Source organism: Erythranthe guttata, chromosome 10 (assembly GCF_056151865.1).
Source record: "Erythranthe guttata isolate IM_541 chromosome 10, IM_541, whole genome shotgun sequence".
Lineage (NCBI taxonomy): Eukaryota > Viridiplantae > Streptophyta > Magnoliopsida > Lamiales > Phrymaceae > Erythranthe > Erythranthe guttata.
Window position 1 is genome coordinate 18,607,901 of NC_142542.1, and position 13,411 is coordinate 18,621,311.

The following is a 13,411-nucleotide window of genomic DNA, read 5'->3' on the forward strand; positions in this document are numbered from 1 at the left end:
ATGACTCATGAGTCATGACTCAGAGGGTGTGTTTGGCTAAGCTTATTTTAAAAGCTGATAAGCTTTTACGTCTGATAAGATATTTTAAGAGTTGATAAACTGTTACATTTTATTTTTATGATTAATTTTTAGAGTGTTTGGATAATGAGCATATTTTTACTCCTTATAAGATCTTAAATAAACATGTAGGACAAATGTACTTTTCTAAAAAGATCTTATTTGCTCTCCAACAACTTATTTTATAAAAAAATAAGATGTTTTTTAAAAATTTGCCAAACACTTTGGAAGAGCTTATAAGCTCTAAAACCTCTTATAAGCTCATTTTAACATCTTATAAGCTTAGCCAAACACCCTCTCAATGTTTTCACATCAAATATTAAGTTTTAATTTTATAATTTTGTGAAGTACTTAGATGATGTTTTTTTTTGTGTAGCAGTCCAATGTTTTTACTATAGCAGTCTAACAATTGATGGAGTGGATATAAATTTTTAGAATTTTTTGTGGAATTTAATAAAATAAAATCTTAGCAAACATAAATGATTAAATTCATATTCGGGAAATAATAAAATGAGATGGAAATCGAACCAAGCATAGTAAATCTTAGTGTATCACTTTCATAATCCAATTTCAATTAAATAATTTTATTTGTAGCCACTAATAATATATCCAAAATTTGTTTTGGTATGTGTACATATCACAAAAGGAAAAAAAGTAAACAAACAATTATAATTCTGATGTATGGTATAATATAATGTCAAGCAAGACTCGAGTATACGTACAAAACCCCAGTCAAACTTGCACCAAAAAGGCGAATCCCTCGCCCCCAGGGCCCCCATCCCTTGGCCCGACAAGGATTGATGGAGGATGTAAATCATGGTAACTCAACGGCCCGTTAAGGTAGCGGACCCGGACCTGGTGCCCACAAGGAACCAACCCTCATTTGGAGTTGAAATTCCCACACTGCGGCTGCTTGGATTCGATCCTAAGACCTTGCACCAACTTACCACCTCCGGAACCAGTTGAGCTACACCCATGCGGGCAAACCCCAGTCAAACTTGACATCGATATATGATGTTATAATAAATATTTTCGGGTCAATTAAGATGATGTTTAGGTAAATTTATAAGCTCTTTTATAGTGTTTGATAATTTAAAAAAAAAATCTTAAAAATTCAACAAATAAGTTGGTGGAGAACAATTAAGATCTTTTCTAAAAAATAAATCCACAACACATTTTTTTAAAAATAGTTTATAAGTTCATCTCCCAAACACTTTAAGAATTAATTCTAAAAATAAGATATAACAACTTATCAGCTCTTATAATAACTTATCAAATATAAGCGTTTATCAGCTATTTTAAATAAGCTTAACCAAACGGGCCTTTTTGAATTTTTAAGATTTTTTTTAATTACCAAACACTTTGAAAGAACTTATATTCTTAAATGTCTAATAAACTCTTTTTAACAGTGTATAGCTTAATCAAAACCCTCTTAATAATAACTTTATATCTTTACTTTTTTCTTTCTCTTAATTTTGATATTTGAATTCTATCCTTTTCTTTTTTCTCTTAATTATATGAGGCTGACAAATACTACATAACTGCTCCAACTATTGATTCATAAAAGGTTAGAGTTAATAATATGGATGACTTGGTCTAAAAGCAATAAATTATATAAATTTATTTTTTACTTTCCATTATGCTTTCTTCTTAGATAATAAAATAAACCAATTTGACCTTCCCACTAAGTCCTCCATAAATGGACAAACTAGAAAACACCACAACAATACTTCAATGGAAAAGGACTTGCATGTAGTTTGAAATTTATTATGTTTTTGGTATATCAAAAAAAAAAAAAAAAAATTAAATGACTTTTATATATTTTTAATCAGTTAAACCTCAATAAATTAATAATTGGGACCATCAAAATTCTATTAATTTTACTGAATATTAAAGTGTCGATAAATTAATAGTTATTAATTTGTACATTTACTAATACTTTATAAAATTATTATTATTATTATTTTCAATTTTTTAATACGCAATTAGTACTATTTACATAATTATTAATTAATTTATTTCCAATTTTAATTAATCTTATGTGTGGTACCAATGTAAGGCTAGGGAAAATAGAGGCTCTTATATCAAATTGGCCCAATTGAAATTAGTGGATACAAAACATTAATTGGAATACAACTAGAGCACTCTTATCAAACACATAACTAAACCCGGCCCATACATATGTAAGCGGGTCGGGTTGAAAATCAAAACCCGAAAGTACAAACCGACAAAGTGGGTTGCCCGCCCCATTTAGTCGGTAGGGTTCCAATTTAAACACCGATCTTTTCTCTCTCTCTCTCTCTCTCTCTCTCTCCCAATCACGATTCAACACCACAGAAGAAAATCCCTAGGTCAGTTGAATTCCCCAATTCTTCAAACTGTTTTACGTTTACAGATTAATTAGTACTCCAGTTTATGCTGCATGCTTTTGTATCTATTAGTGGTGTAATATATGTTTTTTTTTCTGCGTAATTGGTGGGTGATTAGGGTTTACTAGGGTTTGCAACATGTCCGTAATTCATAGAAGAGTAAGAGCTTTTCCCATCGTAATTTGGTATAGTTTGATGCAATAATCCAATTAAGATTTTTTTCCCTCTTTTTTATCTTGACTGTTTTTGGATTTGCAGGTGGGTTTCTCTTCAATTTCGTGCTGGTTTTGATTTTTGTCTGCCGGTAGTACAATTCAGGGCCTTTGCGTATTTGGTGGGTGATTAGTGCTTAATTAGGGCTTGGGACTTGTAGGTAATTGATAAAAGAGTAGGAACTTTAGTTTTTTTTTCTCCTTCTCATCGTAATTCGGTGTCTCGGTGTCGTTTGATATAAGTATCCTATCCAGATTAGTTTTCTTTCTGTTCTTTAATTTTACTGATTTTCCGGTTATTGGATTTGCAGGCGGTTTCTCTTGAAGCACTTGCTGGTTTTGATTATTGTCTGCTGGTGTTCGAATTTAAGGGTTTGTATTTTTTTAGTTCCAACTGAACGGCAATGGATTCGGACAAAGAGATTCAGAAGGCCAGAGAAGAGAGGGAAAAAATGGAGAAGCAAATTGCTGAACTGGGCACTCTTACGTTTGACCAGGATCTCTATAGCTCAAACAGGTTCGAGGGCTATGAGCGATCCATCCCTGTGAATGAGGAAGAGGATAACACGGATACAACGGAGAACGAGATTGCTCGGAGAATGGCATCTTACACTGCACCAAAACAGTTTTTCAAGGAGCCCTTAAGAAGTGGCGAAGATGACCATATGTCAGGGTTCAAGCAGCCTGGCAAGATTATCGACCGGGAAGATGACTATAGGAGGAGGCGATTAAATAGGGTTTTATCTCCGGAGAGGAGCGATCCATTCTTGGACAAAACTCCGGGACCTGATGTGAGAACTTATGGTGATGTGATGAATGAAGAAATGTTGAAGCGGAAAGAGGATCTGGTGAAGAGAGAGGTAGCAAAGAAGTTGAAGGAAGAGGCGGAGGCGCCGAAGGAGAAGGGCAAGGACAAAAACGCAGAAAAGGAGAAGGGCAAGGACAAAGAAACAGAAAAGCCGAAGAAAAGGAATAGATGGGATATGCCGCAAGATGAGAATGCCGCTGGAAAGAAGGCCAAGTCAGGTTCCGAATGGGAGGATATGCCTGAATCGGCACCTGGAATGGGGAGGTGGGATGCAACGCCGACACCTGGCAGAATCGGCGACGCAACACCGTCGGTTTCTAGAAGGAATAGATGGGACGAAACTCCAACTCCAGGGCGAGTGAATGACTCCGATGCAACCCCTGCTGGAGGGGTGACACCTGGAGCAACGCCTGCGGGTATGACTTGGGATGCTACACCAAAGCTGGGAGGACTTGCTACTCCAACTCCCAAGAAGCAAAGGTCGAGGTGGGATGAAACTCCGGCAACTATGGGCAGTGCTACACCTGGTGCAACACCTGCTGTAGCTCACACCCCCGGCGTCACTCCTTTTGGTGGTGCTGATATGGCTACCCCTACACCGAATGCTATAATGCGAAGCGCGATGACCCCCGAGCAGTATAACTTATTGAGGTGGGAGAAGGATATCGAGGAAAGGAATAGGCCATTAACTGATGAGGAGCTTGATTCAATGTTTCCAGAAGATGGGTACAAGGTTTTGGACCCTCCTTCCTCGTATGTTCCTATCCGAACTCCGGCTCGGAAACTTCTGGCTACACCCACTCCAATGGGGACACCTCTTTATAACATTCCGGAAGAAAATCGAGGCCAGCAGTTTGATGTGCCTAAAGAGTTACCTGGTGGTTTGCCGTTTATGAAACCTGAAGATTATCAGTACTTCGGTTCGCTGCTAAATGAAGACGAGGAGGAGGAGTTATCTCCAGACGAGCAGAAAGAGCGAAAGATTATGAAACTCTTGCTGAAAGTGAAAAATGGCACTCCTCCACAGAGAAAAACTGCTTTGAGACAGCTCACGGATAAGGCAAGAGAATTTGGTGCTGGGCCACTGTTTAACCGTATTCTGCCACTGCTTATGCAGCCCACGCTCGAAGACCAGGAGAGGCACTTGTTGGTGAAAGTTATTGACAGGGTGCTCTATAAGTTGGATGAGTTGGTTCGTCCATATGTCCACAAAATTTTGGTGGTTATCGAGCCTCTGTTGATCGATGAGGATTACTATGCTCGTGTCGAAGGTAGAGAGATCATCTCAAATCTGAGCAAGGCTGCTGGATTGGCCACTATGATTGCTGCAATGCGTCCGGACATCGATAACATCGATGAATATGTTAGGAACACCACAGCTAGAGCTTTTAGTGTTGTTGCCTCTGCCCTTGGTATTCCTGCATTGCTGCCGTTTCTGAAAGCTGTCTGTCAGAGTAAGAAATCATGGCAAGCTCGTCACACGGGTATCAAGATTGTTCAGCAGATTGCAATTTTGATTGGGTGTGCTGTTCTTCCGCACTTGAGGTCCCTCGTTGAAATTATCGAGCACGGGCTTAATGATGAAAATCAGAAAGTTAGGACCATTACAGCCTTGTCTTTGGCGGCTCTGGCTGAAGCTGCTGCCCCTTATGGTATTGAAAGCTTTGACTCAGTGTTGAAGCCTTTATGGAAGGGTATCAGGTCCCATCGTGGGAAAGTGTTGGCTGCGTTTTTGAAGGCCATTGGTTTTATCATACCACTCATGGATGCAATATATGCCAGCTACTACACCAAGGAAGTTATGGTTATTCTAATCCGTGAATTCCAGTCACCGGATGAAGAGATGAAGAAGATTGTTTTAAAAGTGGTGAAGCAGTGTGTGAGTACTGAAGGTGTGGAGCCGGATTACATCAGAAACGATATTCTTCCAGAGTTCTTCCGTAATTTCTGGGTACGGAGAATGGCTCTGGATAGGAGAAACTACAAGCAGCTTGTTGAAACAACTGTGGAGATAGCTAACAAAGTTGGTGTGGCCGATATAGTTGGCAGAATTGTTGAAGACCTGAAAGACGAAAGCGAGCCCTATAGAAGGATGGTTATGGAGACAATCGAGAAAGTGGTTGCAGACCTGGGTTCATCAGATATTGATGCTCGTTTAGAAGAACTGTTAATCGATGGAATTCTCTATGCATTCCAAGAGCAGACGAGTGATGATGCCAATGTCATGCTTAACGGGTTTGGTGCTGTTGTGAACTCCCTTGGTCAGAGAGTGAAGCCATATCTTCCTCAGATATGTGGTACCATAAAATGGAGGCTCAACAATAAGAGCGCCAAAGTCAGACAACAAGCAGCAGATCTTATATCTAGGATTGCAGTTGTTATGAAACAGTGTGCAGAAGAACAATTGATGGGCCATCTTGGTGTCGTATTGTACGAGTATTTGGGGGAGGAATATCCAGAAGTTTTGGGTTCGATATTGGGTGCTCTCAAGTCTATTGTCAATGTTATCGGTATGACAAAGATGACACCGCCAATCAAAGATTTACTTCCCCGACTGACTCCAATCTTGAAAAATAGGCACGAGAAGGTCCAAGAGAACTGCATCGATCTTGTAGGAAGAATTGCCGATCGTGGGCCCGAGTTTGTGCCTGCACGTGAGTGGATGAGGATATGCTTCGAGCTTTTGGAGATGCTCAAAGCGCACAAGAAGGGTATTCGTAGAGCTACCGTGAACACTTTTGGCTACATTGCAAAAGCTATTGGCCCACAAGACGTTCTTGCAACATTGTTGAACAACCTTAAGGTGCAAGAACGTCAGAACCGTGTCTGCACAACAGTGGCAATAGCAATCGTCGCGGAAACTTGCTCGCCTTTTACGGTTCTGCCCGCTTTAATGAATGAGTACCGTGTGCCGGAGCTTAATGTTCAGAACGGTGTTTTAAAATCGCTCTCTTTCCTGTTCGAGTATATTGGGGAGATGGGAAAAGATTACATATATGCAGTAACTCCATTACTAGAGGATGCTCTAATGGACAGAGATTTGGTTCACAGGCAAACCGCTGCTTCAGCTGTGAAGCACATGGCATTGGGTGTAGCTGGTCTCGGGTGCGAGGATGCTTTGGTCCATCTTATGAATTTTGTCTGGCCCAACATTTTCGAGACATCACCACATGTAATAAACGCTGTGACTGAAGCTATTGAAGGGATGAGGGTGGCTTTGGGGGCGGCAGTTGTGCTGAACTACTGTCTGCAGGGGCTGTTTCATCCGGCGAGGAAGGTTAGAGAAGTGTACTGGAAGATCTATAATTCGCTCTATATCGGCGCTCAGGATGCACTCGTGGCTGCTTATCCTGTGCTGGAGGATGAAGAGAGCAATGTCTTCTGTAGGCCCGAGTTGCATATGTTTGTCTGATTTTGGTATTTAAACACTTGTTTTTTATATGTTAGATTTAAGGATTGTTGGTTTGCATTAGTGAGACGTGAATTCGATAGAGAGGCTAGTTGGTTCTCAAGTGGCATTTGTCGTTCTCTTGTTCGTATTTGTATTTTGATACAACCTAACTGTTTTTTTTTTCTCCGTTGGTTTTGATCTATATATTTGGATATTTTCGTCGGATCAGGCATATTTCGATTGACCTTCTTATTTGTTAGATTAAGGATTGTTGGTTTGCATTACATCAATAAATGCTTGTAATATTTCAGGTTTGGTTTGCATTGCTTTGTGCTACATAGTTAGATTCGTACACGTTTTACGTGTAATAAGTACTAATAACGAAGCGAATCGAGCTCTAATTTGGATTAATCACCATAGTCTTTGACATCACAACCATGATTATTTTCTAAATTGACACTCTAAAATTGGAAGAACAAAATCACCATCCCTTCTTGTGACAGTTTCTTCATTGGCTACACATCTTCCGTCGTCTTGTTGCTCTTTCAAGATTCTAGTATTCCGACAACCCAACAACATAAGCTCCAACATCTTCCTCCGAACATCGAAAACCGCATCCGTTTCGACCAAACAACCCCTACAATATTTCTCCCTCAAAAAAACAAACTGATAGCTCCCTCTCGTCGAAATGTAAAAAATCCCGGGATGCTTCAAAATAAGCTCGCGCAAATTAACAACTTCCAAACCTAAATCCTTCTTAAAATGAACCAACCTCTCCACCTCCACCATTTTCTCCACCGTCAAGCACAAAAGCTCGTGTATAACTCCCACCGCCCGTTTCTCGTACCTATCCACCCCTCCACATGTACGGACTCGAACTTTTTCGATTTTTTCGTATGGCTTCACGTACGAAAGCCTCTGCCAATTCTTTAATTTCTCCTTAAACCCTCGGACGATCTTGAACCCTGTTGGGAAATTAATCGGGAACGCGTATTTCGTCTCGAATTCGCTTAGCCACTTCTGTTCGAACTCGTTTTCCCTCCATTTTTCGACCTCTGCCGAGAAAACAACCGGGGCTTCTTCGTTTTCGTTCGGTTCGATTAGTTCGAATGTCTCGGCATCTATCATTCGGAACGTGTCGTGGTGTTTCTTGATTATCGAATCGCGGAAGTTTTCGGGTAGCCCTAATTCACGTCTGATGAGTCTGATTGCGTGGAGGTGGATTCTTCTGGTGACCGACATGGAGAGGATTTTCTTGATTTTGACGACGTTGGTGTGTTCCGTTAGGGTTAGGGTTTCGTTTTCGAGGTTTATCAATTGGACGAAATTGGGGGTGAATTTGCAGCATTGGTTTCTTCTGACGGGGTCGGTGAACACCTCGAAGACGTGTGGGTATTTGCGGAGGAATTCGCCGGCGGTGAGGGTTTTGAGGCCGGCGTGGGGGGCCCACCGGGAGAGGAGGTTGAGGGAGATGAAGGGGCCGCGTTTCTTGGCGGAGACGAGGGTGTGGAGGCTGAGGACGAGGGCGAGGCGGCGGTGGTGGAAGGCGAGGAGGTCGAGTTTGAGGTCGCGGGTGCGGGTCTCGAGGCGGGTCTGGGCGGTGTTGGCGGGTTTCTTGAAACGGGTTTGGGTTGCGGCGGTGAATGGGCCGCGCGTGAATTGGGTGGTGAATCTGTGTAAGATTCTCATTGTCGCCGGAGAAGACACCCTTGTTTCGATTTACATTTCTGAAAACGGGTTTTCGCTTATATTATTATTGCAACTTAAAAGTGGAAACGCGACTTACTTTAATCATTCTAGGGTAAATTTCACTTTTCCCCTTGTACTTTGGCTCGATATCACTTTACCCCCTTCTACTCTCGATTGCATCAATTTGCCCCATTTACTTGAACAATTGTCTCAATGTGAACCTCGCCATTAGTTTTCAGACCTTTGACCTTAACATCTTTTGATATAAATCTGAAAATTTCAAAAAAACCACAACTCTTAGTTTAAATAATTATTAAAAAAACTAAAAATAAATTGTGGCTGGCGTCGTGAACTATGTTTTCTCGTTGTCTTGAATTTATTATTATTAATTTTTTCTCATTTTTTTAATAATTATTTAAACTAGGAGATGTGACGTTTTTGTAATTTCGGAGCTTATGTCAAACGATGTTAAGGTGACAACTAACAACGATGGTCACATTGAGACAATTTTTTAAGTGTAGGGAGCAAATCGATGTAATCGAGAGTAGAAAGGGGTAAAGTAATACCAAACCAAAGTAAAAAAAAAAAAAAAAATTGGAATTTACCCTTCATTCTAAGCAAACCTCTTATATATTAGACATTAAATGATTATGTATTGTTTTTTTTTTGATAATTAAATGATTATGTATTGTTTGTATATATACACTTCCTCAAAAATTATCAACTCAAAATTCGGTGGAAGAATATGATAATGACAATTAATTTACATTGTAGTAGAACAAATATTGCAAGGGTAAATTACACGCACCCTCATGAGACAAAGTCATATTATGAAAAAATCCTTTTATGTTTTGGTAATTACAATCACCCCTCAACTATGAATCTTTTTACACGTTCGCTATTGTGATGTCGAATTTAGTGGAATCTTCTAAATTATGTGGAATATTTTTTCAGTTGTACCCGTTTGATCACGTTTGATCACGTTGGAGCTCCACATTTTATAAACAAGATGATCATAAAATGTGCCTCTTAGGCTTGTAAATATCAAATTGTGGTGCATCAGAAATTGCCTTTTTGCACAAAACGAGTACAAACTAGAGAACATTCATGTAATCTAGAAGATTTATAATTGATGGGAGTGATTGTAATTACCTAAACATGAAGGAGTTTTTCGTAATTTGACATTTGAGTATAATTTACCCAATATTGCAAATGAGGTGGTGGTGATCGGACATATTAAAATTCCAATATTTACGGAAGTGAAAAATCAACTTCAAATTGGAACAAAATGTGTTCCGAAGTTGAGAACTCATGTAAATCGAAGAAACACCGAAAATTCTGTTTTCTGTTCACACATGTTATATAACATGAAAAAAATCGAAGAATTTTCGTAAAATTAAAGTCGGATCGAAAATTGGATCATGCATATATTCTTATTCCTAAAAGTCAGAAAAATCATAAACCGGGATTCAAAATGAAAAATATTGTTCCCAAAATTAAAAAAAAATATTTACTTGTAGAAGTTTCGTTGCAATTGCCCCCCTAATTTCACTTGTAGTGGTTTTTAAAATATTTAATTTTAATTTTGAGATTCTTTTATCATAATATACAAGCAAAAAATATTAAACTTTTGTTTGATGTTAACAGGTTTAGCGGGTTAAAACCGTTTAATTTGGGGTATGGATTAGGGCAGATATGTGACTCTAAGCTAAAATAGGTTGGAATAGGTCTGAATTTTATATACTTTTAGTAGCTAAATGCTCATATTTAGGCAAACCCACCCCAAAACGGACCGATTGCCATCCCTATTATTTGTCCATCAAACTGTTCTTCAACAGACCTTAGAAAATGAAATAAACTGCCGAATTGCAGTTCTTGTAGACTTGCGTATATTATAGTTCATTGTAACAAATTGCCTCATAAATATACCATGGACTTTCATAAAATACAACTACCTCCCTAAGGTAAAGTTTAATTACAAAAAACTCCTTAATTTTGAGAAATTATATATAGCCTCCTATAGTTTGTAAATTTCTTACATCTAACCCTAAAAGGGTGTTAATGTAAGAAATCTACAATATCCAGGGGTGGATGTAATTATGAAAACGTGAGGGTGTTTTTACTAAATCGACCTTACATCAAGAGGCATTTATAATTTACCCTATCATGAAAAAAAACAAAGAAAAAAGGAAATAGGAAAACATCATTTAGTTTATACAGAAAGAAAGTATAAGAAAATCCAGCAAATCCAAACTTTATCCTGTAAAACTTTTACTACAATAATGAAGCCAAATATTCATATAAATTATAAATAATGAAAATAAAATGCATTCAAGCATCGAAGCTCAAATTTATAAAATAAATTACCTATTCAAGGTCCAAAAATTTCCAATAAAATCAATACTTTAGTCTACTACGAGACAAGTTGAACAAAAATCTCAACCTGTACGGTGCAACAATCATCGACAAGGAAGCCATTTTCCGGATCGCGCAGTTTAGCGAGACTTATGAATGCACTTTGTCCACAACATGTACTCGAAGACGTAAACCAATGTGAAACTGCAACACGGAAAAATTCATGAGCAAAATAGTGAATTTCAACATATTTATTCAAACAATAAAAGTTGGTTTTCCATCCGTTTGACTTAACCACAAAAGAAAAATCAAACGAAAAGACGATCGAAACTACAAAAAGAATTTTACAACAACTTTTGAACTTATAAGACTAGTAGTAATTCCTTTACTAGTTAATATGTCAATTCTTATACCAACAAATTACTAGGTTAACAAAAATCCAATACTTATAACTTACGTTTTCCAGAGTCGTGATCGGAGGACCAGCCTTTAAGGCGCATGTGAAACTCTGCCTTGACTTTTTGATGAACCGTAAATTTTTCAGCGCTAACACATACCAAACTCATTGACACGGCATTACCCTTTGAACTCAAATCTCCATTTGAATTGAAATCTCCATTTGGATATAGCTTCAACTTCCTATGGTTTTACAAAACAATAATTTTTTTTAATCGAAATGAGAGAGAAGTAGCTAGATAAAATAATAGAATGGAAGAGAAAGTACCACTCAACACCTCTCATATCAAATTCTTCAGAAACCCAAACATCTTCCAATTTAGAGAATTCAACAATCTTCCAATCACGTAATCTCGTATACATTGGTTTAAGCACAGTCACGCTCTCAACGATTCGTTGTTTTTTCATGACAAAAACTTCAGCTCCAAGCACAAGGTTATCCTTAACAAGGTATCCGCTCGATTGATCTCTCAAACTTTTCTTAGACATAAATTTGGGAAATCCCCATTTGGATTTAGTTGCGTGAAAGCGCCTCACATTTCCTGGCCAACAAGATTAAAAACAACAATAAGAAACTGTCTAATTACTTTTAATTAGAAGAAAACAACATTTGTCTAGGTCCATAGTAATTACCTCTAAAACATAAATAATTATCCGAAAACTGATCATAGAGAAAGATGGTGAAATCGGCATATATCTCCCAATCTACAGGCAACGAACTAGTGTCAGCCATGGCTAAATATACGGAAACATTGTTGCCCTTAATTTGACCCTCATCCCCGTTAGGATAAATTACGAGTCTCCTGAAGAAATTCAACATGAATCATATATATGTTAGTTGTGTTGAAATTAAAAGTTTCGTTATTCAATAATTAACTAGCTACATAATTAATATATGTTTGAATAGCTAAGGTACCATTTGTAACCATCAACTTCAAATACTTTTGATTCGTATTTTGAAATACGATACTCAGAAAGTAAGGAAAAAGATTCAATTTTGGTGAGGAAGTGTGCAGGTGGAGCATCTCTCGTTTCCAACATAATAAATTCTGGAAAAAAAAAGAAAAGAACAAATGAGTAAATGAAGGATGGGTATATATAATTGTAAACAAAGAAGTAAAATTACGGACCGTGGCCATCTGTTGAACATGAAACGGGGTTTAGCGGCGGCTTGAAGTAGTCGGACCAAATCGAACTTGCGACGGATTTTGATCTTGTTAAAAACGAACCTACACCATAAAGCAGCGGAGAGGCCAAAGAAACCATCAACACAGTCTTCATCATTTTGCCTAACCCTAATATTTGCCTTGTTCGTTTTGCCTAACCCTAATACAGACAATTTAGGGTAAACGGTCTAGGGTTCGAGTTTTTTCCTCTACTTCACCTTGTAAAGGACTTGAATTTACTCAAAAGAAAAAGAAAAGAAAAAAAAAACCCTAATACAGAAAATACCTGTAGAATTTATAAATAGAACCGTATATATAATCTGCCTTGGCACGCAATACAACCCTTTTTGTTTCCCTAAAAAACCTATCTTCATACGGTTCCTATACTTTAGCAGGCCGCTAGCTAAAAATATTATAAATTTGTCTTTTAATATTATGTAAAAAATATTGTTTATTACTAGTAAAAGAATAAATAAACCTTCAAATTGTAATTTATGTTAACATGTTTGTATCTACAATCAGTTCACTTAATATTTCTAAATATATTTGTATTGAATATTGATCTTCATTTTTATAAAAATCGAATGAATGGACGCCACTTTGGTACCAATTTTTAAAAGTTACAGATCAGTCGTTGAACTTGTTTGGATTGAATCATTAATTAACAAATAATATTTGTATTGGTTTTTTATTTATTTTAGTAAAAATCTGAGGAAGGAGGTACCATGGAAGGTCCTAGGTAGGGCACTTGGAATGTTTGAGTTGTTGAACTCTCCGTATTCTGGCCGGTGTATGTGGCTCGGATATTAATGCAGGTTCCAGTAGGCGGCGAGATGGCAGTTGTCGACCGACTCTTTTGGTTTCGTTTTTTCGTTCTCGTCAATTTTTCGTTTGCTAAGAGACAGGGT

The 13,411-nt window shown here is 37.9% G+C and overlaps 3 protein-coding genes across 7 annotated transcripts; 1 reads left to right on the top strand and 2 right to left on the bottom strand.

Moving 5' to 3' along the window:
* The first annotated feature begins 2,184 nt into the window (after positions 1-2,184).
* Positions 2,185-7,065, top strand: LOC105949342 (splicing factor). 5 transcript variants are annotated; one of them, XM_012972636.2, is made up of 4 exons: positions 2,315-2,408; positions 2,545-2,585; positions 2,685-2,799; positions 2,950-7,065. In XM_012972636.2, exon 4 carries the CDS (start codon positions 3,043-3,045, stop codon positions 6,856-6,858), a length of 3,816 nt encoding a protein of 1,271 aa, XP_012828090.1. In that variant the 5' UTR covers positions 2,315-2,408; positions 2,545-2,585; positions 2,685-2,799; positions 2,950-3,042; the 3' UTR covers positions 6,859-7,065. The 5 variants fall into 5 exon arrangements, with proteins under 5 accessions (XP_088680372.1, XP_012828091.1, XP_088680374.1 ...); XM_088824247.1 differs by having other exon boundaries at positions 2,342-2,408; positions 2,545-2,611; XM_088824246.1 differs by lacking the exon at positions 2,545-2,585 and having other exon boundaries at positions 2,185-2,408.
* Positions 7,066-7,212: 147 nt separating this feature from the next.
* LOC105949344 (Ubiquitin carboxyl-terminal hydrolase family protein) lies at positions 7,213-8,576 on the bottom strand. Its single transcript, XM_012972641.2, has one exon. It carries the CDS (start codon positions 8,524-8,526, stop codon positions 7,279-7,281), a length of 1,248 nt encoding a protein of 415 aa, XP_012828095.1. The 5' UTR covers positions 8,527-8,576; the 3' UTR covers positions 7,213-7,278.
* A 2,192-nt stretch (positions 8,577-10,768) lies between these two features.
* On the bottom strand, positions 10,769-12,766 carry LOC105949258 (uncharacterized). The gene is made up of 6 exons (XM_088824515.1): positions 12,468-12,766; positions 12,254-12,386; positions 11,971-12,140; positions 11,606-11,879; positions 11,339-11,520; positions 10,769-11,085 (listed from the first exon to the last, which is right to left on the bottom strand). The coding sequence occupies exons 1-6, from the start codon at positions 12,619-12,621 to the stop codon at positions 10,940-10,942; spliced, it is 1,059 nt and encodes a 352-aa protein (XP_088680641.1). The 5' UTR covers positions 12,622-12,766; the 3' UTR covers positions 10,769-10,939.
* Positions 12,767-13,411: the final 645 nt, after the last annotated feature.